At 40.4% G+C, this 27,231-nt stretch overlaps 1 protein-coding gene across 1 annotated transcript in view; it reads left to right on the top strand.

Moving 5' to 3' along the window:
* LOC309503298 (NACHT, LRR and PYD domains-containing protein 1 homolog) overlaps positions 1-27,231 on the top strand; it is a 60,631-nt gene that overhangs the window by 5,522 nt on the left and 27,878 nt on the right. The window contains exons 2-5 of the mRNA XM_082176033.1: positions 4,614-4,739; positions 4,867-4,992; positions 5,077-5,196; positions 11,115-13,034. Coding sequence (XP_082032159.1) covers positions 4,714-4,739; positions 4,867-4,992; positions 5,077-5,196; positions 11,115-13,034 — 2,192 coding nt within the window. The 5' untranslated portion in view covers positions 4,614-4,713. The remainder of the gene's footprint in view (positions 1-4,613; positions 4,740-4,866; positions 4,993-5,076; positions 5,197-11,114; positions 13,035-27,231) is intronic.

Raw genomic sequence — 27,231 nt, forward strand, 5'->3', positions numbered from 1 at the left:
GTCTGTAGCCTAAATATCTCTTAACAACACAATGCAATAAGACTTTCTGTTAATAAAGTATCTGGTAAGAATCTATTCTATATTAACAATGCATTAAATCACATTACACACAATAAATAAAACAAATGAAGTGATGTCTCATGTCTCAAGTCAAGTGAATTACGAGTCATTGGACAGGCGTCCAATCGCAACTGACTTCTGGAAAAGGGGAAAAGTAACCAATGACATTTGAGGTTATTAAAACAGTAAGTCCCGCCCCTCGACTGCCAAAAATAAAAGTGTTCGAGCGAGCAAAAGCAGCAGGCGAGAGCAGATCAAGCGCGAGCGCGTGGGGAATGATCATGCGCGCACGCGAGGGCTTGTATTGCGTGCAGAGATGATGTCATGCGCGCGCGCAGGGTTTGAATGAGCTCGCGAGTTCCCGTTTCTTCGCGTGTAGATCTGTTATCCTCTCGCGTATGTCATTTACCGCGCGCGCCCGCATCAGTTGTGCGCTCGTTTATTATTGGCATTGATTTGCCGCCATAATATGACGTCATTGCGGAGTGGGCGGTCTCGCGCGTTGGGTTCGCAAGACCCAATTTCGCCTGGCGGTGTGCACGGCACTTTTTGTAACATCGCGCGCGGCGCCGCATCCGAAGATGAACGATTTCGAGGCGACTTTGTCCGAGCTGGTACGTCTGTACCAGCATGTTTATGATCCTTCCATGCGGGACCATAGAGACAGTCAGATGGCACAGAATTCCTGGAGGGAAATTGCGAAGACGTTGGGGAAGGAAGACGTATTTTGTCGAAAAGTTTGGAAAAATCTTCGAGACAAATTTGTCAAAGCCAAGTTTTAGCTGACATGCTTGCAAAAGTGGACCCAAGGAAGAAGCTTGATGTAAAGTTCAAGCTGAATCAGGTCCTTTTTGATGCACTGAGGGACAACGATGCATAGACTTTGTTTGCCATTACACACATTACAAAGTACTTAGAATTTTAAATAATACACAATAGATAATTTTTTTTAATTCATTTACAAAATAGATTTGTATTTATAGTTTGCTGTGAAATAAAAACAAAAACTAAAGATTTTATTTTGTGTTTGCATTCATAAATGTCTTCATAAATAAAAGTGAGGCAGTACAGCTGTTACTGATGGTAACAGACAGTGATTAACCTCATTCTTTTGTCTCTATACACATAGAAACATTTACATTGATGGCGACCAATAAAAGCCTCTCATTTTGTGAATAGAAACACATTTCTATTAAGCACCCAGTTTGCACTTGTCTAAAGTAACTGCTTACATTTACAGTAGCAGAAGTTTGCCCTGCTGATAAAATTAAAGTTTAAACACTCTTCAATAAGGCTTCAGCTGTTTTATTTAGTTTGCATGCAGTGAAAGTACAATAAACCTACTGCATGTAGTTTTGTATTACAAACTCAGTTACTGTAAATGCTATATTAACAAAAAATAAAAACTTATATTTTTATTAACATTGCCAAAGAGTAAAAAGGTAACGCATGTTTTTATGTTAGTTAATGCCACATGACTACATTAGTCAACATTTTAAGTGGATCTTAAAAGTTTATCAAAGTTGTCTTAAGACAGCAACAGGTATCATTCAAAAATAATTGTAGAATTTTGATGAAAGGTTTTGATCCACGCAAACTACTTCTTCACTGCTGTTTCCCGGTGGTTTAGAGGTAAATTACTCCGAGTCGCCCCCTGTCGTTTCAAAGAATAACACAACGGCGCGCGCGTCAAGTATAAATGCCTCGTCCGTCTGGAGAGGTGCGCGCGCGGTCTGCGGTGACTCGCGCTCTTGCGGCTGCGTCGAGTATAAACAAGGCTTTAGGGCCAATCTCATTTCTCTGTCTTACCCCTTCCCCTTCCCCTTCCCCTACCCCTACCCCTTTGTCTGCGTCTTCCCCTTGCCCTTCGATACCGAGTGAAGGGGGGTAGGGGGAAGAACGTTTCTCTAAGAAATGAGACACCACTCGATTACCGTTTGCGTCATCTTCCCTTTCCGCTAGCTGGCTGCTACGTCAACAGAAGCGATACGCGTTGACATAAACAAACGAAGATGCCGTCATCTCGGGTTGTGATATCGATTGCCTGGTCTCTCTTTATCTTTGCACGCTTGTGTGCCATCAGTCAAAGACATTGTTTCATTGTATTTAACGGCGGCGCCGGCGACACCATAAGCAAAACATTAGCAAACGGCAAATAGCGCATAGCTGCTAGCTAGCGGTTAACTAGTGATTCAAAACAAAAACATTACAATTAAAACCGCTTGAACGTTTTATTAAAGGTATCATAAAACACGAGTGTCATTAAACTGCTGAAAATACATACATTTGTGAGACTCACTTCTGAGAAATTCCTACCCCTCTCTTTCAAGTGTGGTCCTCCGCAGACTTCGTTTCAAGGGCTATGTAGCCCTACGCCTTGGCCCTAGCCCTTAATCAAAATGAGAATTGGGACACCACTTCCCCTCACATGAACGCGCAAAACCGAGGGGAAGGGGTAAGAGTAAGGGGTAAGACAGAGAAATGAGACGCAGCCTTATTCTCTGGGCTCGCTCAGAGGATATTCCTGCACTTAAAACGTGTTCAGTGCAATCGCGAATCTCTCCTCTTCGCGTGTATGTGCTTAGACTGTGTCCCGTGCGTTTATAAATAAAAATATGTATTTATTTATTTTGTACTCACTGTTAATGTCTGTAACATTTCATTTGCAATAATAAAAAGACATGAGCAGACAGATTTGTCCATTACCTGTGTATAATATAAAATATGTATCTTTCTCTGTCTGAATTTACTTGTGCAGAGCACACACACAGTTAATTAATTATTCATAAATTGTTTGGATAGTGACAGTATGAACAACAACAGTGACACTGTGTTTAGTGCTGTGCTTATGGTGGAGGGAGTGTAATAAAGTAAACTGCAACAGAATAGTCTAGAAGGAAGGATTACAATAGATTTTTATTGAGAAACAGAATTATTTCAAGTGTGTTGGGGTTTAGACGATTCCTCTTCTTGGTCAAAATCTCTCCAGCCTTGGAAAAGATCCTTTCACAAGGAACAGAGGATGCAGGGGAACATAAAAATATGGTATAAATGGTATAAATGAGGATCCTGATGCTTCTCTTGAGCCCGGACAGGGGAGGATTTCTTGTTTGGCTCCATTACCAGGAAAAAGGAAGAGGTCACAAAAAGCAAACAAATCCAAAAGGGCAATCCAAATCAAAAAGCAGTCCAGTCCAGATCCAAAAATCCAGAGCAATCCAAATAATCTTATCTAATTAATATATATAATATAGCTTGGCCTACTATAATTAATAATAACAATATACTATAACTATTCTAACCTGATAATGTAATAATATACAGCCCTAACACATAAATGACACAATAACGACAATGACAATGATAGTTCTCTAACTCTCTGACTCTGACACTACTACAACTGCTTCTACTACTCCTGACAACACCCACAAGGTGACGCGAGTTTCGAACCGCCTTTTATCCGGAAGCGAACCGATGATGTATCCACACAAACCGAGGCCTCGTTTGTCATCAGTCACGTGATTTTCACGTTAACAACACAAGCCTCGAATCGCGGCTTCATCTGGCACGCCCATTTATTCTCGACACAAGCTCCGACGCCTCGGTTCAAATGTCACATCACTACTCTTCTCTTCGATTTCTTTCTCTTTGCTCTTGGTATAAAACGCTGTCAAAACGGCAACAACCAATCAGAAATAGGCTTCAACGACTGACCAATGAAAACGCGACATCGTACATGGAATCTTATTGGTTGATATTGAACCGCACATGGAATAAGTTCACTTAAGTTCAATCAAGACCGCAAAAGCTGGCATGAATTTCTAAATAATCCATTGGAAAATTATTTAGATACAGTGGACAGGCAGCCTAAAAACACAATAATGCAATCAGCCAAGAAAACAAATTACCACAAAAAAAAAAAAAACATATCACTTAAAGCTAAAGTGCATATTATTTTCGATGTTAAAATACTCATATACTCACATTTTCATATGTAGAAACTATAAATATGAAATTCATTAGCTGATTTATTTGCTAACTGTACACATTGTCTCTTTATTGCTAAATAAATATTATTATTGCTATATTTGTTTTAAGTGACCTGTCCATCTACTCACAACATATGAGTTTGAGTTTGTCTGTATGTTCATACAGTGGTGCAAAAAAACGATAATGATTAAAGAACTCTATATGCTGGGTAGTAGTGGTCTGGCAGTATTGTTCATTTGATACCTCATTGTTTGATTTATTAGTGCTAGTGCTGGCTTCTGCCGAGGACAATCCAGCAGTAGTGGCTACAGGAAAACACTGCAATGAAAACATATGTTTTAAGAGTCATCAGCAAGTCAATCAATCCACCACTAAATATCAAGAAAATAAATAAATAAACCAGTTCCCGCGCCAGTTCCCGCGCTCGAGCAGAGAGATTCACACTCGGCACATTATATTAATGTACTTTCGCGCTACAATAATGCGCTCTCGACATTTGACAGGAAAATAACGCCATGCTGAATGTGATATAAATGTAATGCCTTCAGTGTTTCCATTTAAAGGGAAGATGTCAGTCTTTGAGAACGAGTGCAGCATCTCCAGAACCCAGCAGGGAGTCTCTGAAGAGTGACAGATCTATGAACAATCCCACAAATCCTGGAGATGGATTCATTGACCTCTGACCCCAGGTGAGACACAATCCAGTACTGGAGACAATAGATGAACTCACACATCATCACAGATCATCTGAACTAATTATTTAGTTTTAATCCATTGTAAAGATGTGTATAAATGATCATATCTTTCCTTATCTAGTATCTCCAGGAGGAAGAAGAGGAAGATTTCTTCATCTCCAGAACCCAGCAGTGCGTCTTTGAAGAGTGACGGATTATTGACTCATCCTCCTAAATTCAGTGATGGAGCAGTGACCTCTGACCCCAGGTGAGATGCAATCCAGTACTGGAGACAATAGACCGACTGACACTGTAAAGATTTTTATTTTTATTTATTTTTTATTTTTTTTAGTATCTCCAGCATGGGGAGTCAGAGATCATCTCCAGAACCCAGCTATGTGTCAATGAAGAGTGACAGGTCCACACATCACCCTCTTGACCTCAGTGATGAACCAGCGACCTCTGACCTCAGGTGAGGATAAACATGTGTTTGGTGATTTAACTGCTCTAGTGAAACTGGTAATAAAATAAGGACAATGGACAATGTCAATGTTTGCTTATATAATTCTAATGAAACGTAGTACAAATATGTACAGACCTAAGACCAAAATTTGTAGTTGTAATGTCAGGAAAGCCATTACAGTATTTTCTGGAAAAACAAGTCACACCTGACTATAAGTCATCTTTGAAACAAAAGAAACAGATAAGTTGAATCTGTGCATAAGTCACATTTAATCATTACAGGTATAAAGTGGAGCCAGATGACAATAATGCCATTATTCTGCTCAAGTTTTGTTCTGTTTTCCCAATATTTAATCATTTTTCAGTTATCGGATATTGGTTTTGTAATACCGGCTCCACCGATAAATGCCACCATCTGAGTCTAAAAGGAGACGAGTCAACAATGGTGTAAAGTAGCCTGCTTTGCTTTAATTAATAAACTTTACTTAACAGCCATTACTGCACAGATGAGATGTTACATAAGTGCTTGATGTGTTGTTTAAACTTGTCACTAAAAAATAGAAATGAACTCACTGAGTCACGTAATCCATCAAGTCATATCCCAATAAAGATGTAACTTTACATGAATTAAATAGAACAGCTTTGAATGAGTGTCATTTATTTATGTTCTCCATTTGAAAACATTAGACTTTATCTGTTTTTTTTGTTGTTTTTTTGTCTACTGTTAATATTACTGTTGCTGCTGCTGCTGCTGTTGTTATAAAAAAAAAAGCAATTATACATGTGGCGATATACAGCAATACAATATATCGCAATAATGAACATGCAAGGTATTGCTATCATAGCAACTTCAAAATACTGTGAATAATTACTTATTACTCAGAATTTTAAAGTGCATTTTGAGAATAGTTTTCCATCAGCTGTTTAAAAAAACGCCGCTGTATGCTGCATCACAGAGGTAATATGATGCCATAAAGAATCACTTGCACAGGTTAAGATTTGTAAAGGTGTAAATCGCCTTTCAAGTGTAAGAAAAAAATATTTGAAGCATTTTACTGTTATTTGTAAGTGTAATGCATGTATAGTGAAACTGCAGCTTCATGCTTGCGCAAAATATGATCTGTATCAAATGACTTCCATTTTTCCGCGCTTACACTTTTGGCATTTTTTTTTCCATTTTTTTTCACAAATATGGCCAAAAGCACTGCAAGCCTGTGAACAGGCCTGTGAGTCAGGAACTGCAAAACAGATTGATCGCGTAAAATCAACCCTTGTGTAAAAAATAAACTGTTGCAAATGTCTAAATGACTTGTGTACATGAGGCAAAAAAGTTCCCTTTCGAGAGGTCTCTCCTATTGCGTAAGTAGCTTGGCTATGGGAAAACTCCTTTTCTCAAGAATGTTGAAGCCAAATTTTAAAACGCAGTGCAGCTGCACAGCATACACAGATGAACGGCGTGAGCGGTCATTGGCTGTGCTGCGGCAACTGCACAAACCTATGACGGGGCGGCTCAGACGCATAAACCAATCAGGGTACTTTGCGCCCTGACGCATCAGACCCCGCCAGAATGGGCGTGGCCAAAGGCTATAAATTGAGCCGCGCACAAAGGATGTCAGAGCGGACGATCATGAGCAATGTTCAACGCCCACGGCTAGCTCTCTTTACATTCAAGAAAGCTACCCCGCCCTCGTGCCCCGTTCGCGCGGCACGCAGAGCCCTCTCGAGCTCTCTGCATGACCTAGACGGACACTGAGTGAGTTTTCAAATCTGCGTCACTCACCGGCGAAAGGAGGAAAGAGAGTGTTTTAGTCCCGCCGAGGCCGGACCAGCCTCCATTTCTCACACATTTCCCTGTCCACTCTTTAGTTCGGGCGGCTGGAAATGTCAATATTGCAGCAAATGAGCCTGTTATAAAACATGCACACCTGCAAACAAACGGCGACACAAAACATGACGCTCTCTTCTGTGCTCACGCTAACTGAAAGCTTATGTCATTTCCCCCTGTGGCTCAGTGGCAAAATCTAAGGCTTTCACGCCAGAGACCCGTGTTCGAAATATTGTAAAACAAATGCACTGAAAAATAAAGGACGGTCATTAAAGCGGTAATGTTTGCACTTAGGTTTTATTACGCATTTAGGAGAGGATTGCAAGAAGCTGCTTACATTAACCTTACTTTCGAAAAATAAATAAATACAATCATGATTTTTCATGAAAAATTATGTTAGAATTGTAGGCCTAAAATACCTTGGTATCAGCTTGTTTTCATCAATGGTATAATTAATACAATTACAATTAATTTGGTTTGTTGTGATTAATTTGTGTTCATAATCAGTAAGAAAAAAAAAATCTTCTAACAAGAATAAACACATATGAACAATTAAATTATTATTGTATTATTAATTATTTTTATATCTTGAAACTACCCAAGCAGCGTTTCGTGCTCAGATGTGATGGCGGAATGAATACATTACCAAAATGTGATTGCAGAATATATTTAAATTATCCATCAAATTGTCATTTTCTCCTTAGTCTTGTGAGTTAACAATAATGCCTGACCAGTAAATTACTTGGTGAACAAAGAGAACATTTTGGCATTAGGGATTGGAATTAGTTAATGGCTAAAAATATCAAAGTTTTACCTTATAAATAGAATTTAGTTTAATTTTAAAATTCGTCGCCGGAGTGAATGGGAACATGTTTTATTGAAATTATTAGCAAAAATATAAGTGTTTCTTAAGTCAATACTTTTTAATGGCTTGTCAACTTTCCATTCCTCCGCTGCGTGATTCTAGTCAGCGCTGGATATTAGGCACCACCGGATTGTTGTCAGCGCCAAACACATTTTCTGAGCACGTGAATGCTGATTCTAGTCAGTGCTTGAGCGCTGGTCTATGACTGGAAAAATAATAGAGTCATTGCAAAAGTAACGATACATAGCTTAGGCTTCATGTCGCATTAAACTGGAAGAAGAATCACAACAAGCGTATCGGTGAGAACACTCATTTAAACAGCATATACACACACCAGAACTTGACTGCACATCATATTTTTGACAATATTGATACTGCTTTCAATCGTAATGCAATAGAAATGAACACAAAAAACCTGCCTGGTGCCTCCCTACAACACTGACGGTGGACTTGCGGTCAGGAGTAGAGCGGCTGCAGAAGGTTTTTTTTTTTTTTTTTTTTGAGCGCTGCTGACGTATTCTTTCACACAATATGACATCACACTCTGCGCATATGTTTTACAACATAATTTAACATATACATAGTCCTAACACTTTTTAAATAGCCCACTTAAAGTGTTTATTACAAGTAAATTACTAAATGCTTAAAATTAATAAAAGTAAATGAACAAAAATTTGCGTTAAACTCGTGAACGCCCCCTTTCAAAATTCTTGCTTCCAACGCCCCCCGTTGTTCTCTGAACACCCCCGTTGAGAACCACTACTCTAAAGTATGCACCATTTATCACCTGCAATGCCATCATGTAACCACTACACACATGGCTGTACAGCCCTATATATAAACACATCAAGATACTGTGTATTCCCTGGTTGCTGGGTTTTTATTCAGACATAATTAGTTACTTTGCATTTGATTTTGCATTTGAATATGTATATTTATTTTGACATCATTAAAGACTACTTTTTGTTCAAGTTGAGTTTATGTTGATTTGAATAATCAGTTTTTCCTTAGCTAAGTCAAATCTGGAGACAGAGAAAGCATTTTGTTATTCATACTAGCTACAAATAATAGCTTGATCAGTCACACGAAAGTAATCAAAATCAATATTGACAGTGCGACTAAGAAAATATTTAAAAATATATAATTGAGTGTTAAATACCACGAACAGACACATAATGTGAAAAACACTGCATCAGAAGGGTATTACATATTAAAGAAGGGGTATTAAATGTTCTGATTGTGAAATTTAACATCAGCTCAGTGGTGTAACAGATATAATATATAAAATTTCAATCCAATAATGTTTACACCAGCTCGAAATTCAGTATTAACTCATACAGTCCGCCTAATGGTGCACAGCTTATTAAGCAATCATGATTTATTTATTTATTTAACATGTATGTTTGCATTAAAAGTACAATTTCGGCAACGAGAATGATGCTGAGCCAAATGAAGATAAAGGTTTGTTCTGGAGACAGATAAGAGTAAAACGAGAGTCAGCGAGAAGCTCACCTGATTGGCTACATGAAGAAGGTGGACCCGCCCTCCTCTTCACGCTTGCAAAACTCAATGAGTGAGAGAATCGTGCCAAAACTGAAGCGCAGCTGAAAGAAAGATGCAACTGTACAAATCGGGTTATTTCAGGAACATTTTTGCCTCATGTACACAACAAGGCTGTTTTGCAGTTGGAAAATGCACGTGACATCATCGTGTTTTTTTCCACTGTCCAATCGAATGAATGGAGAGGCGGACCGTTGTAGTTACGAAAGCTACAGTTGCTTTGAACGCCCAGAGACTGCAATGATGGAGGATAAACTTGTGGTGGCTGTCACGGGTTACAAGGAGCTTAACGACTTCATGAACCGTAACTACCACAATGTTAACAGAAAATAAATAAAGTTAATAAAAGGCACCTATTATGCCCTTTTTACAAGATGTAAAAAAAAGTCTCTGATTTCCCCAGAGTGTCTATGTGAAGTTTTAGCTCAAAATACTCCACAGATATTTTTATATAGCATGTTAAAATGGCCATTTATTTGGGGTGAGCAAAAACGCGCCATTTGTGTGTGTGTCCCTTTAAATGCAAATGAGCTGCTGCTCCCGGCCCCCTTTCAAGAAGAGGGCGTAGCTTCAATTGTCCTGTTTTGTTGCCACCGGAGCACAAGCAATCTGACACAATAAAATGTCAGAAACTGTACTAGCGGTGTTCAGTTTGAACCGCAGTCGGACGATAATGCCTACAGAGCCAGAGAATATATGGTGCATTGAGATCGAACAGGTATAGTTAGTTTTATTACGGTTATGTTGTCATCTTGCTTTTATCCACTACAAGCCTGTTGCATCAGAGTAGACCCCGTCTGAATGATGGCCAAAACTTTTAAAACAGTTTGTTCAGTGCTGTTTTTATCACTGTGTGAAGTAAAACTATAAATAAATATTGGTTCTGAATATTAGTTATCAGCCACATAAGCATGCAAATAATCTATATCTGTATCGGTTATAAAAAATAAAAAAAACTTTATTGGTCGATCTCTATTTTAAACCCTAACTAGAACAGGAAACTAAGGGTGCTTTCACACTGGCAGTTTAGTTCGAAACGGGTCGCATGAAAAATTGCTATTATGAACGCTGTCATGCGGACCGAGGTACCGAACCCGACACTACCTGGAGGAGGTGGTCTGAGTTCGATTGGTGCAGTGTATTCGCGAATAGCTCATGGAATCATAAATAAATGATATGGAAATCCACTGTCTCCTCAAAAGAGTCTGTTTGCAAGCAGCAGAAAGCCACCTTTTGCGTCACACACACACAGTTCACTGTGTTGTTCACTCAGCTACGCATAATAGCACCAAATTAATAAAAAACGCAATATATTGACCCACGCGCTCTGTTTTCTATCATGCGGTGTGCACGTTTGCGATGATGTAAGATGCACACAAACGCACCAGAGTTCGATAGAATCAAGTTGAATGTGAAACCAGACCAACGCTGTGGGGGGTGCCGGGAACAATCGCGCCCGGGCTCGGACCGCAGCGAACAAGCCCAATGTGAAAGCACTCTAAGAGATCACAACTTCAACATAACTAAATATTTTCCTGAAAATATGTGCTATTTTAATGTTCGAATGTTGTATACAAGGGGAATCTGTTCAACTGACACTTCCGTGATAAATGTGTTGCTTTTCCTTGCATGTTTTATTCACAAACATGTTTTATGTTTGTATTTTGTTACCATTCAGAGATGATCAGACCGGAGACCAGCATTCTGCTCAGCCAGTAGATGATATTGTACAGAGAGTCAAACACAGACACAAAACCAGCATGAAGAATAAGTATGAGAGATTATTTGAGGGACTGAAACTCCAAGAGAATGAAACCCTCCTGAACAGGATCTACACACAGCTCTACATCATAGAGGGAGAGAGTGAAGGAGTGAATAAACAACATGAGGTTTTACAGATGGAAAAAACAGCCAGAATACAACACTCACAAGACACTCCAATCAACTGCAATGACATCTTTAAATCCTCTCCTGAACCAGGACGCGAGGAGAAAGAGCAGATCAAGACTGTTCTTACTAAAGGCATCGCTGGAATCGGGAAAACCGTCTCTGTGCAGAAGTTCATTCTGGACTGGGCCGAGGGAAAAGCCAATCAGGATGTAGATTTCATGTTCGTGCTTCCATTTCGAGAGCTGAACTTGATTAAAGATGATCAGTACAGTCTTCACAAACTTCTGCTTGACTTTCATCATGAACTTCAAGATCTGGACTCAAAGATTTATGAGGAGTGTAAAGTTGTGTTCATCTTTGATGGTCTGGATGAAAGCAGAATGACACTGATGTTTTCAGATGTTCAGAAAGTGTCTGATGTGACTGAGACTTCATCAGTGGGTGTGTTGATGTCAAACCTCATGAAAGGAGATCTGCTTCCCTCGGCTCTCATCTGGATCACCTCCAGACCAGCAGCAGCCAATCAGATCCCCTCCAAATACATCAACCGTGTGACAGATATTCAAGGATTCAATGACCCACAGAAGGAGGAATATTTCAGGAAGAGAATCAGTGATGAGGATCAAGCCAGCAGAATCATCTCACACATCAGAAGAGCAAGAAGTCTCAACATCATGTGCCACATACCTGTCTTCTGCTGGATCTTATCCACTGTGCTTCAGAAGCTCCTGGAAGAAGATCTGAGTGCAGAAATCCCTCAAACTCTGACTGAAATGTACATCCACTTCCTGCTGATTCAGATCAACATGAGGAATCAGAAGTATGAAGAGAAAGATCCAAAGAAACTCCTGCAGTCCAACAGAGAAGTGATCGTGAAACTTGCCAAACTGGCTTTCCATCAGCTGATGAAGGGCAATGTGATGTTCTATGAGGAGGACCTGAGAGAGAGCGGCATAGACGTCACTGACGCCTCAGTGTATTCTGGGATCTGCACTGAGATCTTTAAGGAGGAATCTGTGATTCATCAGAGGAAAGTCTACAGCTTCATTCATCTGAGCGTTCAGGAGTTTCTTGCTGCTTTCTATCTGTTTTACCATCATGTGGTCAAGAAACTTGTTCTGTGTGCAACATTTAAACCTAACCATGAATATGATTCTGAAAGTGATTCTGATTCTGAAAGTGATTCTGACTCTGAATGTGACTTTGACTATGTAAATGAGTTTGATCACAACTGTCTGTGTGATCTATTAAAATCAGCAGTATATAAAGCCCTTGAGAGTGAGAATGGACGGCTGGATCTGTTCCTGCGGTTCCTGCTGGGCGTCTCACTGGAGTCCAATCAGAGACTCTTACAGGATCTACTGACACACACAGGGAACAGCTCAGAGGCAATCAGGAAAACCACAGAGTACATTCAAAAGAAGATCAAACAAGGATATTTCTCTGAACTCTCAGCAGATCAATCCATCAATCTGTTCCTCTGTCTGCTGGAAGCGAAAGATCAGACTCTTTCCAGAGAGATTCAGGAGTTTGTGAAATCAGACAAACACTCAGAGGAGAAACTCTCTCTTGCTCATTGCTCAACAATCGCCTACATGCTTCAGATCTCAGAGGAGGCGCTGGATGAGCTGAACCTCAAGAAATACAACACATCAGATGAGGGTAGAAGAAGACTGATACCAGCTGTGATCAACTGCAGAAAAGCTCTGTGAGTGTTTGATCATTAATAGCTCATTAATAATACATCTTTAAAGCGGTCATGACATGGATTTTTAAAAATTTATTTTTATATATTCCTTGAGGTTCACTTATACTAGGGGTGCCAAACTCAGTTCCCTAGAGCACATGCTTTCAAACCCTGGGTCACCAGAATGATTAAAGGAAAATGGAGTTACATTTAAAAAAAATAAAAAAAAATAATTTGTTTACATAAAATCATAGTCTATAGGCCTGTATCAAAGGAATAAATATGCTAAATATATTTGACTTAAATAATTAACAGATTAACAAAACGTGCAACAGTTTGCTGCCGAGTTTGGTTATTTTTTGTGAAGCGCTCCACAAACAAGTTGACGGTAACGAAACCGATGACAGAAAGTGCATTCTGTTTGTTTTATTTATTTTACAAAAGCACACTGTTCTGTTTTATTGTGAGTGTACACAAATACAATTAAATACTTAGCAGTTTCGAACAAACCTAATCTTATATGTATGACCAAAATGACAGAGTATGTTTTATGTTTCCTCTGTTCGATCGCTCCGGCGCCTCACGCGTGACCGGTCTTTGTTTAGCTTTGCGTTGTGTGGGTAAATAAACGAGACTGGACAACAGAAATTACTCAGGCCAGATTTTATTCTACATGAATATAAAGACAAATGAATCAAAACAAGCTTGAATCTGTGGCCATCTCTCGCAATTGTAACATCAGCCTGTCAGTGAAAGGCATTAGCCACAGAGCTTGCACACTCATGCTTAAAGTCCCTGTAAAGGCAATTTAAAAAAAAAATTCTAAACACATTAGAAATGTTAGAAATGTTTTGCTAAAACATATTACAAAGACTGTGAACTGTGAAGTACTGAATTGTGGAGTTAGACCGTTAAACAGTTTTTCACCATTGCTGTTTTCCGGATTTTTTGGGCGGGGCTAAAACGGGGGCTCGATGACGCACTGAAGCCCCTGAGCTCCTGGACACGCCCCTACTTGATGACGCACTGGAGCCCCTGACGCTGTCCCCTCCCCTAACAATATAAATAGAGCACATTCACATCAGTTTGCCGATCGCGAGTTACTGTCAGTACTGTTAGTTACTACCATAGATATCATATAAAGGCTTTATATGATATCTATGGTTACTACAGCCTACAGTTTGCTAGCTAGCTATGCCTCAACACGGAAATGCATGTAACCTGGATGCGATCACGTACAAAACAGATCAGTGTCCTTATTTAAATTTCCGAAAAACTAACGTATCACATCAACAAGAGGTGAATTAATTTTGTGAAGAGCCACCTTGATGGAGAGCTGAGGATCACCGCCAAAACCTGCCTCTGTAGTCATTTTACACGGGATAGTTTTATAAACTTTCGTCGGAGACAACTGGGAGTCACTGATAATCCGCTGTTACTGGTGAATGGGTCCGAGCCGACTATCTCTCGCCTCGGCCTTCATCCTCCCGTCGTGCCGACAACTGGTGCCATCGTTGGCAGTGCGTGCCCACCAATGAGTGTAAGTTGCCTTGTGTGCTTATGTTATAATTATAGTAGGTAGTCCAGGCTCGAACATGTATGGCTTTGAAAAAACAATTAAGCTGCTAGGAGCATCCATTCCGGCTGTAGCGGTGACAGACAGTTGAGTGTGGCGACGGTAGCTTTCCCGCGAGTGGGCGTGGTTTCAGCGCAGCCAGCGGACACGCCCCCAGCGTTTGAGAGCAGAGACTCCTGCTCATTTTTTCAAGATTTTGATAGCTTATTTTATGTACTTGCCGGCTTTTTTTATCATTCAAATTTGACTGGGTGACTAATAACACATTTTTCTGTGGTGTGACAAACTCAGAACACATACTTAATTTTGACTTTACAGGGACTTTAATGAATTGTCTTCAAAAATACATACTTCCCATCATTCACATACATTTTTGAATGAGATTAAAGTGCATTAAAAGAACAAAATTGCATGTTTTAGTACAATAAACTCCGTTTAGACGGAGCTTCAGCACAACTCGCCTCTCTTCAGTCGCGCTAATCGCGAACTGACGGAGAGCAACCGGAACCGAAACATAAGTAAAGGAGCTAAAGGAGCCACGCGCCATATTTAACAATCCTGGAAAATGACAATGTAACCATAGAAACATGACATCTCAAATAAAAGAAATCAATATTAAAATAATTAATTAAATGAAATATTAAAATAATAATTTCCAGAATATAAAAATTATTATATAAATATAACAAATGATAATTACAAAGGGAGAGATTTTGAGTGAAATTAATAAATAAATATAACACCCATTACACTTGCACACAAGATTTTCCAGCATTGCAAACTTGACATCGCAGCCTGTTCATTATCAAAATAAAATAGTCAACCTAACATATAAGAAATTACACTGCTCAGTTTAAATAGTCAGTAATACCATTTGTGCCATTCAGCGTAAGCACTGCTCCACTGTGGTGTTTCCAAACACATTCTGCGCACGTGAAGAGGTTTATTTTTTTCCGTTGATATTTGAACACGAGTGAAGTAAAAAGCCTACAATTAATATATAATAGTTTAGCATCCAAATACATTGCAAACATGGAAACATTTGGATTCGAATGAGAGAGTAAGGCTACGTGAGCCCAATGCCGGTTACTTTCAGTTTTGCTGTAAATTATTACTTTTTGACTTTTTTTATTGTAATTTACTTATATTTTTTTCATTCTTGTTCGGTTCTGAATACCGTTACATCTAAAGGATTTGCTGTGGAGTGAGGGGAACTAAAATAGCCTATAGCTATGTATGTTTGTAATAAGCCTACATTATAACATTTCGCTTTATTCATGGTATTATTTCTGAATGCAATAAAATGCCACTTATAGGTGACTTACCTGGTTTTTTTCTATCTCAAAAACAAACAACAAATATTTGTAGTGTATTTTTTTAAGCATGCAGCAAACGATAGCTATTAACGTTAATTGGTTAAAATCCTTACTGTCAGTTAACCGGTTAATTAGCATCCCTGGATATATAGCTATCAAATTAGTGCAGAATCTACTTTGCTTTGCGATTGTGTCAAGGATGAAGTGCACGTGCATCATTAAAAGCGATAGTTAAGAAAAGTGCTGAGCTGTATTTTTGTGCCATCTTGTGGCTTAAAGTAGAATAAAGTCAAATGCGCATTTCACCCGGTTGTATAGCCTATAAGTATTATGCTCAGCTTGACTTGTTTGCATGTAAATATGACGGTTATCAATATGGGTTGCGTCAATGTAAAACTTTTTTTTTTTTAAAGGTCGCTGTTAAAGTTTGAAAACCACTGCCCTAAAGGGTCACAGTCCGGCAGAGTTTAGCTTAATATACAAATTATTATTATTTGCTGTCAGATCCAATACAGTTTCTTTGCAAACTTTCCGCCTCATTTTCATAACAATCTGCAGTCAAATGCTCCAAACAAACACATAATCCTCTGATATGATCCAGGATGCCATTACAAATAAACCATCCACTTGTTTCTGATGCTAGAGCCTTTCTGGAGTCTGTACAGAGACTCAAACAAGCTGTTTAAACAGGACACATCAAAGTTACTGACGCCAGTGGGCGGGGCCTATAGTGCAATGACGTAAAACAATTTGTTGATGTCTTGCTCTAGAGGTGATCGTATGCTAATGTATTTTCCCATGTGACATCATATCCTAACAAGCCATTTTTGGAGCTTGGTTGAATACATTTTATTGTTTTTATTTTTCTCTGAGGAGGACGTTTTAAGCTATGTAACTTGCAGGATGTTTCAATGGTACAAAGACCTCTTATATGCCAAAAGATTTAGGAAAACTTAATTTTTTCCCATATGAGAGAGAAAAGATTTACCCCGAAACTATGAGAAAGATAATAAACAACTACCTCTGAAAACACTGCAGTAAAGTAAAACTACATCTAAATGAAGCATTTGTAGTCTGCTGTAGACTGACTGCAGTACAGATGTAGTTCAGTCTAATCACCTTCTCAAAATTTAACTGCAGGTCACTGCAGTACAAATATAGTTAAATGTGGTACATTTGCAGAGTTCGTTGCAATGCAAGTTAAAAACTCAGTTTTAAATTTGCAGTTCAGCAAAATGATCTAGATTGCATTTATTGTGCAAAAACTGCAATTGTAATTGTGGGAGTTTTCATATTGCTTTGAACTGTAGTTGTTGCCATCATTAGATTTTGCTGTATTTGGCCGAGCGGTCGTTTGGGTGGCTATTAGATTACTCTAATCCATAAAATAAGTAAGTTTGACCAGAGTTTGTGTGGGGAGAATCATTTATTGAAGGTTTGTAGTGTAGCAGTTCTTCAGCAGCGATGTTAGCATGTCATCCTTCAAATAATCTTAACCCAAAGTTCTGTCTGTGTGACAGAACTTTAAACATGAAGACAAAAGTGCTACATACAATAAACAGCTGTTAGGACCTCCCACAGGAGATTGATCTAGGAAAGGCAAGGCAAGGCAAGTTTATTTATATAGCACATTTCATACACAATGGTAATTCAAAGTGCTTTACATAGAAGTAATTAAAATAATCAAAAGAAAAAAGAACAGTTTAGGATAAAAAGGAAATAAAATACAGTGCAAACAGTTGGACGAACAGTGGCACAGTGCTCATTCAGTAAATGCACAGCTAAACAGAAGTGTTTTGAGTCTGGATTTGAATGTGATTCTGTAGGAGCACATCTGATCTCTTCTGGAAGCTGGTTCCAGCATAATAGCTAAAAGCGGACTCTTGCGTTTCAAGTTACGAGATTGTTAAAAACTTGCGAGATCGTTAAAATAGGGCCCAATGACTTCAGTTTTGTCTTTGTTTAACTGAAGAAAGTTTTGGCACATCCAACTGTTGACTTCATCAATGACAGGGAGTCAATGGGGCTGTAATCGTTAGGCGATAGGGCTAAGTAGACCTGTGTGTCGTCTGCAGAGCTGTGGTAGATCTGTGTGTCGTCTGCAGAGCTGTGGTAGATCTGTGTGTCGTCTGCAGAGCTGTGGTAGATCTGTGTGTCATCTGCAGAGCTGTGGTAGATCTGTGTGTCGTCTGCAGAGCTGTGGTAGACCTGTGTGTCGTCTGCAGAGCTGTGGTAGATCTGTGTGTCGTCTGCAGAGCTGTGGTAGATCTGTGTGTCGTCTGCATAGCTGTGGTAGATCTGTGTGTCGTCTGCAGAGCTGTGGTAGATCTGTGTGTCGTCTGCAGAGCTGTGGTAGATCTGTGTGTCGTCTGCATAGCTGTGGTAGATCTGTGTGTCGTCTGCATAGCTGTGGTAGATCTGTGTGTCGTCTGCAGAGCTGTCTGCAGAGCTGTGGTAGATCTGTGTGTCGTCTGCAGAGCTGTGGTAGACCTGTGTGTCGTCTGCAGAGCTGTGGTAGATCTGTGTGTCATCTGCAGAGCTGTGGTAGATCTGTGTGTCGTCTGCAGAGCTGTGGTAGATCTGTGTGTCGTCTGCAGAGCTGTGGTAGATCTGTGTGTCGTCTGCAGAGCTGTGGTAGATCTGTGTGTCGTCTGCAGAGCTGTGGTAGATCTGTGTGTCGTCTGCATAGCTGTGGTAGATCTGTGTGTCGTCTGCAGAGCTGTAGTAGATCTGTGTGTCGTCTGCAGAGCTGTGGTAGATCTGTGTGTCATCTGCAGAGCTGTGGTAGATCTGTGTGTCGTCTGCATAGCTGTGGTAGATCTGTGTGTCGTCTGCAGAGCTGTGGTAGATCTGTGTGTCGTCTGCAGAGCTGTGGTAGATCTGTGTGTCGTCTGCAGAGCTGTGGTAGATCTGTGTGTCGTCTGCATAGCTGTGGTAGATCTGTGTGTCGTCTGCAGAGCTGTAGTAGATCTGTGTGTCGTCTGCAGAGCTGTGGTAGACCTGTGTGTCGTCTGCAGAGCTGTGGTAGACCTGTGTGTCGTCTGCAGAGCTGTGGTAGATCTGTGTGTCGTCTGCAGAGCTGTGGTAGATCTGTGTGTCGTCTGCAGAGCTGTGGTAGACCTGTGTGTCGTCTGCAGAGCTGTGGTAGATCTGTGTGTCGTCTGCATAGCTGTGGTAGATCTGTGTGTCGTCTGCAGAGCTGTGGTAGATCTGTGTGTCGTCTGTGGTAGATCTGTGTGTCGTCTGCAGAGCTGTGGTAGATCTGTGTGTCGTCTGCATAGCTGTGGTAGATCTGTGTGTCGTCTGCAGAGCTGTGGTAGATCTGTGTGTCGTCTGTGGTAGATCTGTGTGTCGTCTGCAGAGCTGTGGTAGACCTGTGTGTCGTCTGCAGAGCTGTGGTAGACCTGTGTGTCGTCTGCAGAGCTGTGGTAGATCTGTGTGTCGTCTGCAGAGCTGTGGTAGATCTGTGTGTCGTCTGCAGAGCTGTGGTAGACCTGTGTGTCGTCTGCAGAGCTGTGGTAGATCTGTGTGTCGTCTGCATAGCTGTGGTAGATCTGTGTGTCGTCTGCAGAGCTGTGGTAGATCTGTGTGTCGTCTGTGGTAGATCTGTGTGTCGTCTGCAGAGCTGTGGTAGATCTGTGTGTCGTCTGCAGAGCTGTGGTAGACCTGTGTGTCGTCTGCAGAGCTGTGGTAGATCTGTGTGTCGTCTGCAGAGCTGTGGTAGATCTGTGTGTCGTCTGCATAGCTGTGGTAGATCTGTGTGTCGTCTGCAGAGCTGTGGTAGATCTGTGTGTCGTCTGCAGAGCTGTGGTAGACCTGTGTGTCGTCTGCAGAGCTGTGGTAGATCTGTGTGTCGTCTGCAGAGCTGTGGTAGATCTGTGTGTCGTCTGCAGAGCTGTGGTAGACCTGTGTGTCGTCTGCAGAGCTGTGGTAGATCTGTGTGTCATCTGCAGAGCTGTGGTAGATCTGTGTGTCGTCTGCAGAGCTGTGGTAGATCTGTGTGTCATCTGCAGAGCTGTGGTAGATCTGTGTGTCGTCTGCAGAGCTGTGGTAGACCTGTGTGTCGTCTGCAGAGCTGTGGTAGATCTGTGTGTCGTCTGCAGAGCTGTGGTAGATCTGTGTGTCGTCTGCAGAGCTGTGGTAGATCTGTGTGTCGTCTGCATAGCTGTGGTAGATCTGTGTGTCGTCTGCAGAGCTGTGGTAGATCTGTGTGTCGTCTGCTTAGCTGTGGTAGATCTGTGTGTCGTCTGCAGAGCTGTGGTAGATCTGTGTGTCGTCTGCAGAGCTGTGGTAGATCTGTGTGTCGTCTGCAGAGCTGTGGTAAGAGATTTGGTTCTTTTTCATTATTTGGCTCATTGGGAGCATGTACAGGTTGAACAGGAGTGGCGCAAGAATTGAGCCTTGAGGGACTCCGCATGTCATGGATGTCCACTCAGACTTATGGTCTCCTATACTCACATAATAACCTCTCCCTAAGTATGACCTGAATCATTTTAGGACTATCCCAGAAAGCCCCACCCAGTTTTCCAGCCTTTCTAGAAGTATGTTATGATCGACAGTGTCAAATGCAGCACTGAGGTCGAGTAGTACCAGCACTGATAATTTGCCTGAATCAGTATTTAAGCGAATATCGTTTATTATCTTTATGAGCGCTGTCTCTGTGCTGTGGTGTGGTCGGAAACCAGATTGAAAATTGTCAAAGTATACATTTGAGCTTAAGAATTTGTTCAGCTGATTGAAGACAACTTTTTCAATGATCTTGCCTATGACATTTACATTTACATTTACATCTATGAAAGGAAGATTTGAGATCGGTCTATAGTTGCTTAATATGGTCTTATCCAGGATGCTTTTTTCAGGAGGGGCTTGACAACTGCAGTTTTCAGGGAATTTGGAAAACTCCCAGAGAGAAGTGAGGCATTTACCACTTCTAGAAGATCTGCTTCTAAACTGTTAAACACACTTTTGAAAAAAGATGTGGGAAGTGTGTCGAGAGCGCAGGTTGATGTTTTAAGGTGCTGTATGGTTTCTTCCATAATTTTGCCATTAATTTCTTCGAAATCAGACATATTAACTACTTTCTGAGGTTGTGGTCTGATCTGTCTGACCCCAGCGCAACTCAAGGATGTGCTGATCACCTTTCTGATATTATTGATTTTCTCAGAGAAGAAAGAAGCAAACTCACTGCACTTGCTGTCTGAGAGCATTTCACTGGGAGTCTGGCTTGGGGGGTTTGTCAGTCTCTCTACAGTAGCAAAAAGAGTGCGTGTGTTGTTTAAATTGCTGTTAATAATATTTGAGAAGAAAGTCTGTCTAGCTTTGCCTAGTTCCATAATGAAAGCATGGATGCTGTCTTTGTAGATGTTATAATGGACTACAAGTTTTGTCTTCCGCCACATGCGCTCTGCTTTTCTGCATTGTCTTTTCATATTTTGCACTGCTGTTGAGTTTCTCCAAGGTGCTTTTTGTCTGCCACTCTTCTTCCTGACTTTAACAGGAGCAATATCATCAATTACACTTTTAACTTTTGAGTTAAAAGAATCAAGGAGAAAATCAACAGAGTCGGCAGATATGCTTGGTCTTAAAGATATAGCCTTCATAAATAGTACACTAGTGTTCTCATTTAAGCATCTCTTCTTGACAGACACAGATCTAGCTTCAGTGGCAGGAGAGATCAATATATCATAGCAAATACAGAAATGATCAGACAGTGCTACATCCTTAATAACAATCGATGAAATGTTTAGACCCTTACTGATAAGTAAATCTAGAGTGTGTCCATGATTGTGTGTGGGTCCATGTACATGCTGAGTTTTGATTTCTTTTGCCATATTGATTTCTGCATTATCTATGTGAATGTTAAAAACTCCAGCAATGGCAAAACAGTCAAACTCTGAGGTAATTGTTGATAACAGTTCTATAAATTCCTCAGCAAAGGCTGGAGAGTATTTTGGAGGCCTGTAAATAATCATAAGTAAAATGCGTGGAGCACCTTTTAACACAATACCCAGATATTCGAAAGATGGGTAATTCCCAAATGATATTTGCTTACATCAATAGACATCTTTAAAAAGAGCAGATACACTCTTCTACCTGCTCTGCAGACACTCATAAAAGTAAAGTTAGGAGGGGATGTTTCATTGAGGACTGTTGTGTCTTCTAGCCAGGTTTCATTTAGAAACATAAATTCCAGGTTGTTTGTGGTTATTAAGTCATTGACTAGAAGTGATTTATTTTTAAGTGAGCGGATGTTTAAAAGTGCTAACTTAACAGTCTTACTTTTTGTCCCCACAGCAATCTTAGTTTGACGTGTAATAGGCACCAGATTAGTTGGGTTTGCTGTACGGCTATTGAAGGCCTTAGACTTTCTATTATGTAATAGAACAGCAATAGAGAAAGATACAGGCACACTGGGTTCCTGCTTGTTCTGTAAACATTTGAGAAAGATACTGTTATCATAGCGGGGACCCAACACATATCACTGAGAGCTGGTATCAGTTGTTTTTGGTTCACCTCGAGCAGATGGAGGAGGGTGTGGGCCCTGGCGTTGTGGCAGAGGCCGAAGAGCTCTCACAGGAGGAGGGGGAGCTGGGCCCGCTGCCTTTGGTGGTTGCAGGAGAAGAGTGGGGGGCTTTATCTGGCTCGCAGCTAAAGAGTGGGATAGTTTGGTTCCAGCATACACCACTTCTTCCATTTTCTCTGAGAAGCACAGAAGTGGAGATGCTGGAGAGAGGGATAACGTGTCTGGTGAGAGGGGCTGTTGCTCTGGTGCAATCTACACTGCAATCTACTCACTGCAAAAAATGCTTTTCTTACTTAGTATTTTTGTCTTGTTTCCAGTCCAAATATCTAAAAATTCTTAAATCAAGAGGGATTTACTAGATTGAGTAAGATACCATAAGATATTAAGTCTTGTTTTCTGGGGAAAAAAATCCAAATGAAGTGAGTTTTTGCCTACAACAAGTAAAATGATCTGCTAACGGGGTAAGAAAAATAATCTTGTTTCCGTTTGAATTAATTTTATTTTTCTCACCCCATTCGCAGATAATTTTGCTCGTTTTAAGCAAAAACTCACTTCATTTGGATTTTTTTTCACCAGAAAACAAGACATAATATCTTATGGCATTTTACTACTTAGTAAATGCATCTTGATTTAAGAATTTTTAGATATTTGGACTGGAAGACAAAAATACTGAGTAAGAAAAGCATTTTTTGCAGTGTTCTGACAATGTTGTTTCTTTGTCATTCACACCCATCGGTTTCTATGGGCCATTACAATTAGGGCTGTAACTAGGGATGGGTATCGTTAAGGTTTTAACGGTATTACTACTCTTACCAATACTGCTTATTGATCCGGTACTCTAACGGGGTTCTTGTCAGTTATTTTTGTTATATATATTTTTTTAAAGAAATAAGAACATAATTAACATTGCTTTATATTTTTAAATGTAAAATATCTATAGCAAACAAAAAGCACAAAAAAAAGCAATGCTTTAACAAAACGAATAAAACATCTATTTGTTATGCAGCAGTGTGCAGCCTTTTTTGTGTATTTTATATACATAAGATAGGACACGATAAGCAAAAACAAGTACAAACACATGGTAAAAAAATAAAAAATAATAATTAGACAAAGATACAAATTATATACACAGTGCTTTAATTTCAGGAAGGCCTACTAACATTACTGTTCAGGTATGGTATAAAAAGAAATCGAATAATCAAATGTAAAATAACACTCTATGGTTTATCATAGATAGATAAATAGTTATTAAAGCTAAAGTTATTCATTTAAGAGCTGTGAATGATTTTCTCTTTGCCTTTTGTTGTTTGATTCGCAGTAATGGGGCAATTGTCAGCAGGTTTATTAGACCGCTGGCCCTTTAAGACCGAGTGCAGATCTAATAGGCTACTGAGGCACCATATTTTCTCTCAACTATTTACGTCCATTAACATAAACTGTGTAAAATGAATTTCCAAGCCGGTCATTTTTTACACATATTTTTGTATATTTGATCGTTTAGATAACTATAATTTGCTTGTCTCGTTGCGGTCCGTTTCGGAGCGCGCGCCGACTTGGGAACAGCGTCTTTTGCGCAGATTTTAATGGTTAATAGTTTTTAATGGTTTTACCTCAGATATCTTCTTTTTATAATCTTTGGAAGCCGAAATCTAAAATAACATTAGACTAATATCACAAGTGTAACCATATAGGCTCGTTTGAATGTTTGGTTCTGTCCTAATCATCACTCATTGCTGTGGCTCTGCGTGAGATCCTGCATCACAGACAAATGGTTTAATTTGACTATGTATTAGGGGTGCAACGGATCAAAAATCTCTCGGTTCGGAACGTTTCTCGGATCAGAGTCACGGATCGGATCATTTTTCGGACCAGAAAAAAAAAAAGACAAGACAAATAAACATAAGTTCTGTCTTTTTGTTTATTAACACTTTTAAATTATTAAATTAAAATATATAAAATCAACTTAAAGTGCACAAGGCATAATATCTTCTTTTTAACATAATTAATGAAAAACAACTTAAAGTGCAACATAAAAAGGAATATCTCCTTCCTTTAAACATGGACCAATGACCATTAATAAAAAACAACTTAAAGTGCAACACAAGAAGGCACATCATTTTCCTTGAAACATGGATAGTGAAATAAAGCCTATGTCCACATCATCAAAGAAGGATAAAAGAAAGAAAGCAAAGCATACCTGAGCTTATAATTTCAAATTATTTTTCAAAAAGACAAGGATGTCTACATTGTCTGGGGAGAGTGTGGACCTCTTTGCAGTCACTATGTCCCCTGCTGTTGAGAACACTCTCTCGGAAGGAACTGAAGAGCCTGGCACAGATAGATAGCATCTTGCCATCTTGGCAATATGAGGGTATTTACACTCATTACTTTTCCACCATGTCAGTGGATCACCATCCACTGTAATGCCGCTTGCTGCCAGGTAGGATGCCACCTCCTCTTTGATGATGTCAGCAGGAGTCTTGCTGTCCATGTCTTTGCTGGCAAAGATCTCTCCAAAAAGCTCTGCCATCGCCGACTTCTTTTGTGGAGGAGATGTGTCCAAGTTTGCTCCTGTTGGCTCTGCAGCTTGACCCTGCAGAAAAAAATTTGTTGATTAATTAAACCTATTATTTATTTTCATGTTTCATATAGACATGAAAAATGTGGCAATAACATTTAATAAAAGCCATTATTACTAAAAATAAGTGATGATGTCTTTGATATTTTTCTTCAGGGTCTTGTCGGTCAATGCAGAGTATATAGCTGCCTGCTGCTCCAGATAACGCTCTAACATATCATAAGTGGAGTTCCACCTTGTTGGGACATCATGTATGAGCTTATGAGTAGGCAGCTTCAGCATTTCTTGCTTTGTCTTAAGCACATGAGCAGCTGTTGTGCTTCGGTGGAAGTAGGAAACCACCTTCCTGATCCTCCCAAGGAGGCGGTCCATCCTATTGACTGAGATTCCCTTCTGTGATGCCAAATTCACTACATGTGCAAAGCACCCTATCTGTGGGCCCAGTCCTGCCTCATTCACTGCATTTATTTGATTTTTGGCATTATCAGTTGTGACTGGGATATTAGTACTGGGCCTCTTTATCTTCCATTCCTCCACTGCTTGTGTCAGTACCTGCGCAAGATGAGTGCCTGTGTGACTCTCGTAGAGGGGGCGTGTCTGCAGCACCGGACTTCTCATCTCCCAGTCTGCTGTGATGAAGTGAGCGGTTATCGTCACATAGCTCTGCGTTCCCCTGGACGTCCACCCGTCTGTCGTGAGCGCAACAGAGGATGCTCGGGATAGTTCATCCACAACTTTTTTCTTCTCCTGCTCATAAAGATCTGGCACAATCTTTTCGCTGAAGTTGGTGCGCGACGGAATGTCGTAACGTGGCTCAAGCACTTTCAGCATGTGTTTAAAGCCCTCGTTTTGCACAACCGAATATGGCCTCATATCTGCACCTATAAACACACCAATAGCGTTTGTGATGGCTTTAGCCCGGTCTGATTGTGCAACAAGGGGCTGCTTAAATGCCGAGGTGATAAGCGGTTGTTGAGCAGCCTTCGTCGTTTTCACTCCTGTCAGTAAAACACCGGGGTGATGTCGCTTCAAATGCATCACCCCGGTGTTTCTAACTAAATCGAGCTTTTGCTATCTTTCTCTGCCTTTGAGAAAATGGAAGCTCAACCGGGCTGATCTTGAATCTCCTCCTTATGACGTTATAAGGAGAAATGTTACCTCCCCTTTCTCTGCTTTGCCCGCCCAGAGAATATTTTCCGCCCATGAGAAAATGAGCTTGGAAGTAGGAACGCGCGCGCGCGATTTTAGTTTGTCCACGAGAGATATCATGGCTTTTGAGCGAGCAAAGCATAATAATTGCTCAATAATTGGATGTACAAATGAACACCGAAGGGTCAATACAGAGCTGGGCTTGCTGAATGTCTGAAACTAAACTCTGGATCAGTACCAACTCTCTTTGGCTCAGATAACGTTACACACCTTGGACAAGTAAGTCAACTAATGATATATAAGTGTGTTGCTTTACTGTTTATGGTTACCAGCACGTAGAATGTGGCTGTAACATTAGCTATGCAGTTAACTTACTTGTGCTAATGTAAAGGTAGACAGCATCAAGTATGTGTGTGAATACACACACTGTAACGCGAGTGTTGTACACTTCTTTGTTATTTGGATAACCGTTTTCCTGTTGGTTATATGGCGCGCACGATATCCGCATTTCAAGATCGCAGAGCTTGATGTAATTGTAATAAGATAAATTACAGATGTTACAGATCTCTCATGAAAAGGCAACAGTAGGTTAGCGCTAGCTACATGACAATAACTGTAAACCATCCGAATAAAGTGCCGTATCCAGACATAATATTTTAAACTAACCATTCGGAAACGTCCTGCTGGAGCCGCTGAGTTGCAACTTCTTCATCCGTTGCTTCTCCATCTGGATCGGATTCTGGGTCAAACTGAAATGCTTGAACGACTGCGTGTCTTCGTGCCATTGCAATATATCCAAGGTAAACATGCATGGTACGTTGCCGCAAGATGGCCAAGGCCACACCCACCCTCCACCTTGCGCCGCCTTTCTCCTCCTCATTAGCATTTAAAGCTACAGACACCGAAACGGCCCGTCTGAAGGAAGCTCATTCTGGGACTGGCTTATAGTGGCTATAATTCTGCACTGAGGCTGAATTTTTGGAAATAGATTTCAGATACAGTACTAGGGACCACTAAGGCCTATATTAAAGCCTACAAAAAGTAGCAGGTCATGGGACCTTTAATTACCCCTAGGT

Source organism: Leuciscus leuciscus (genome assembly GCF_965113295.1).
Source record: "Leuciscus leuciscus genome assembly, chromosome: 7".
NCBI lineage: Eukaryota > Metazoa > Chordata > Actinopteri > Cypriniformes > Leuciscidae > Leuciscus > Leuciscus leuciscus.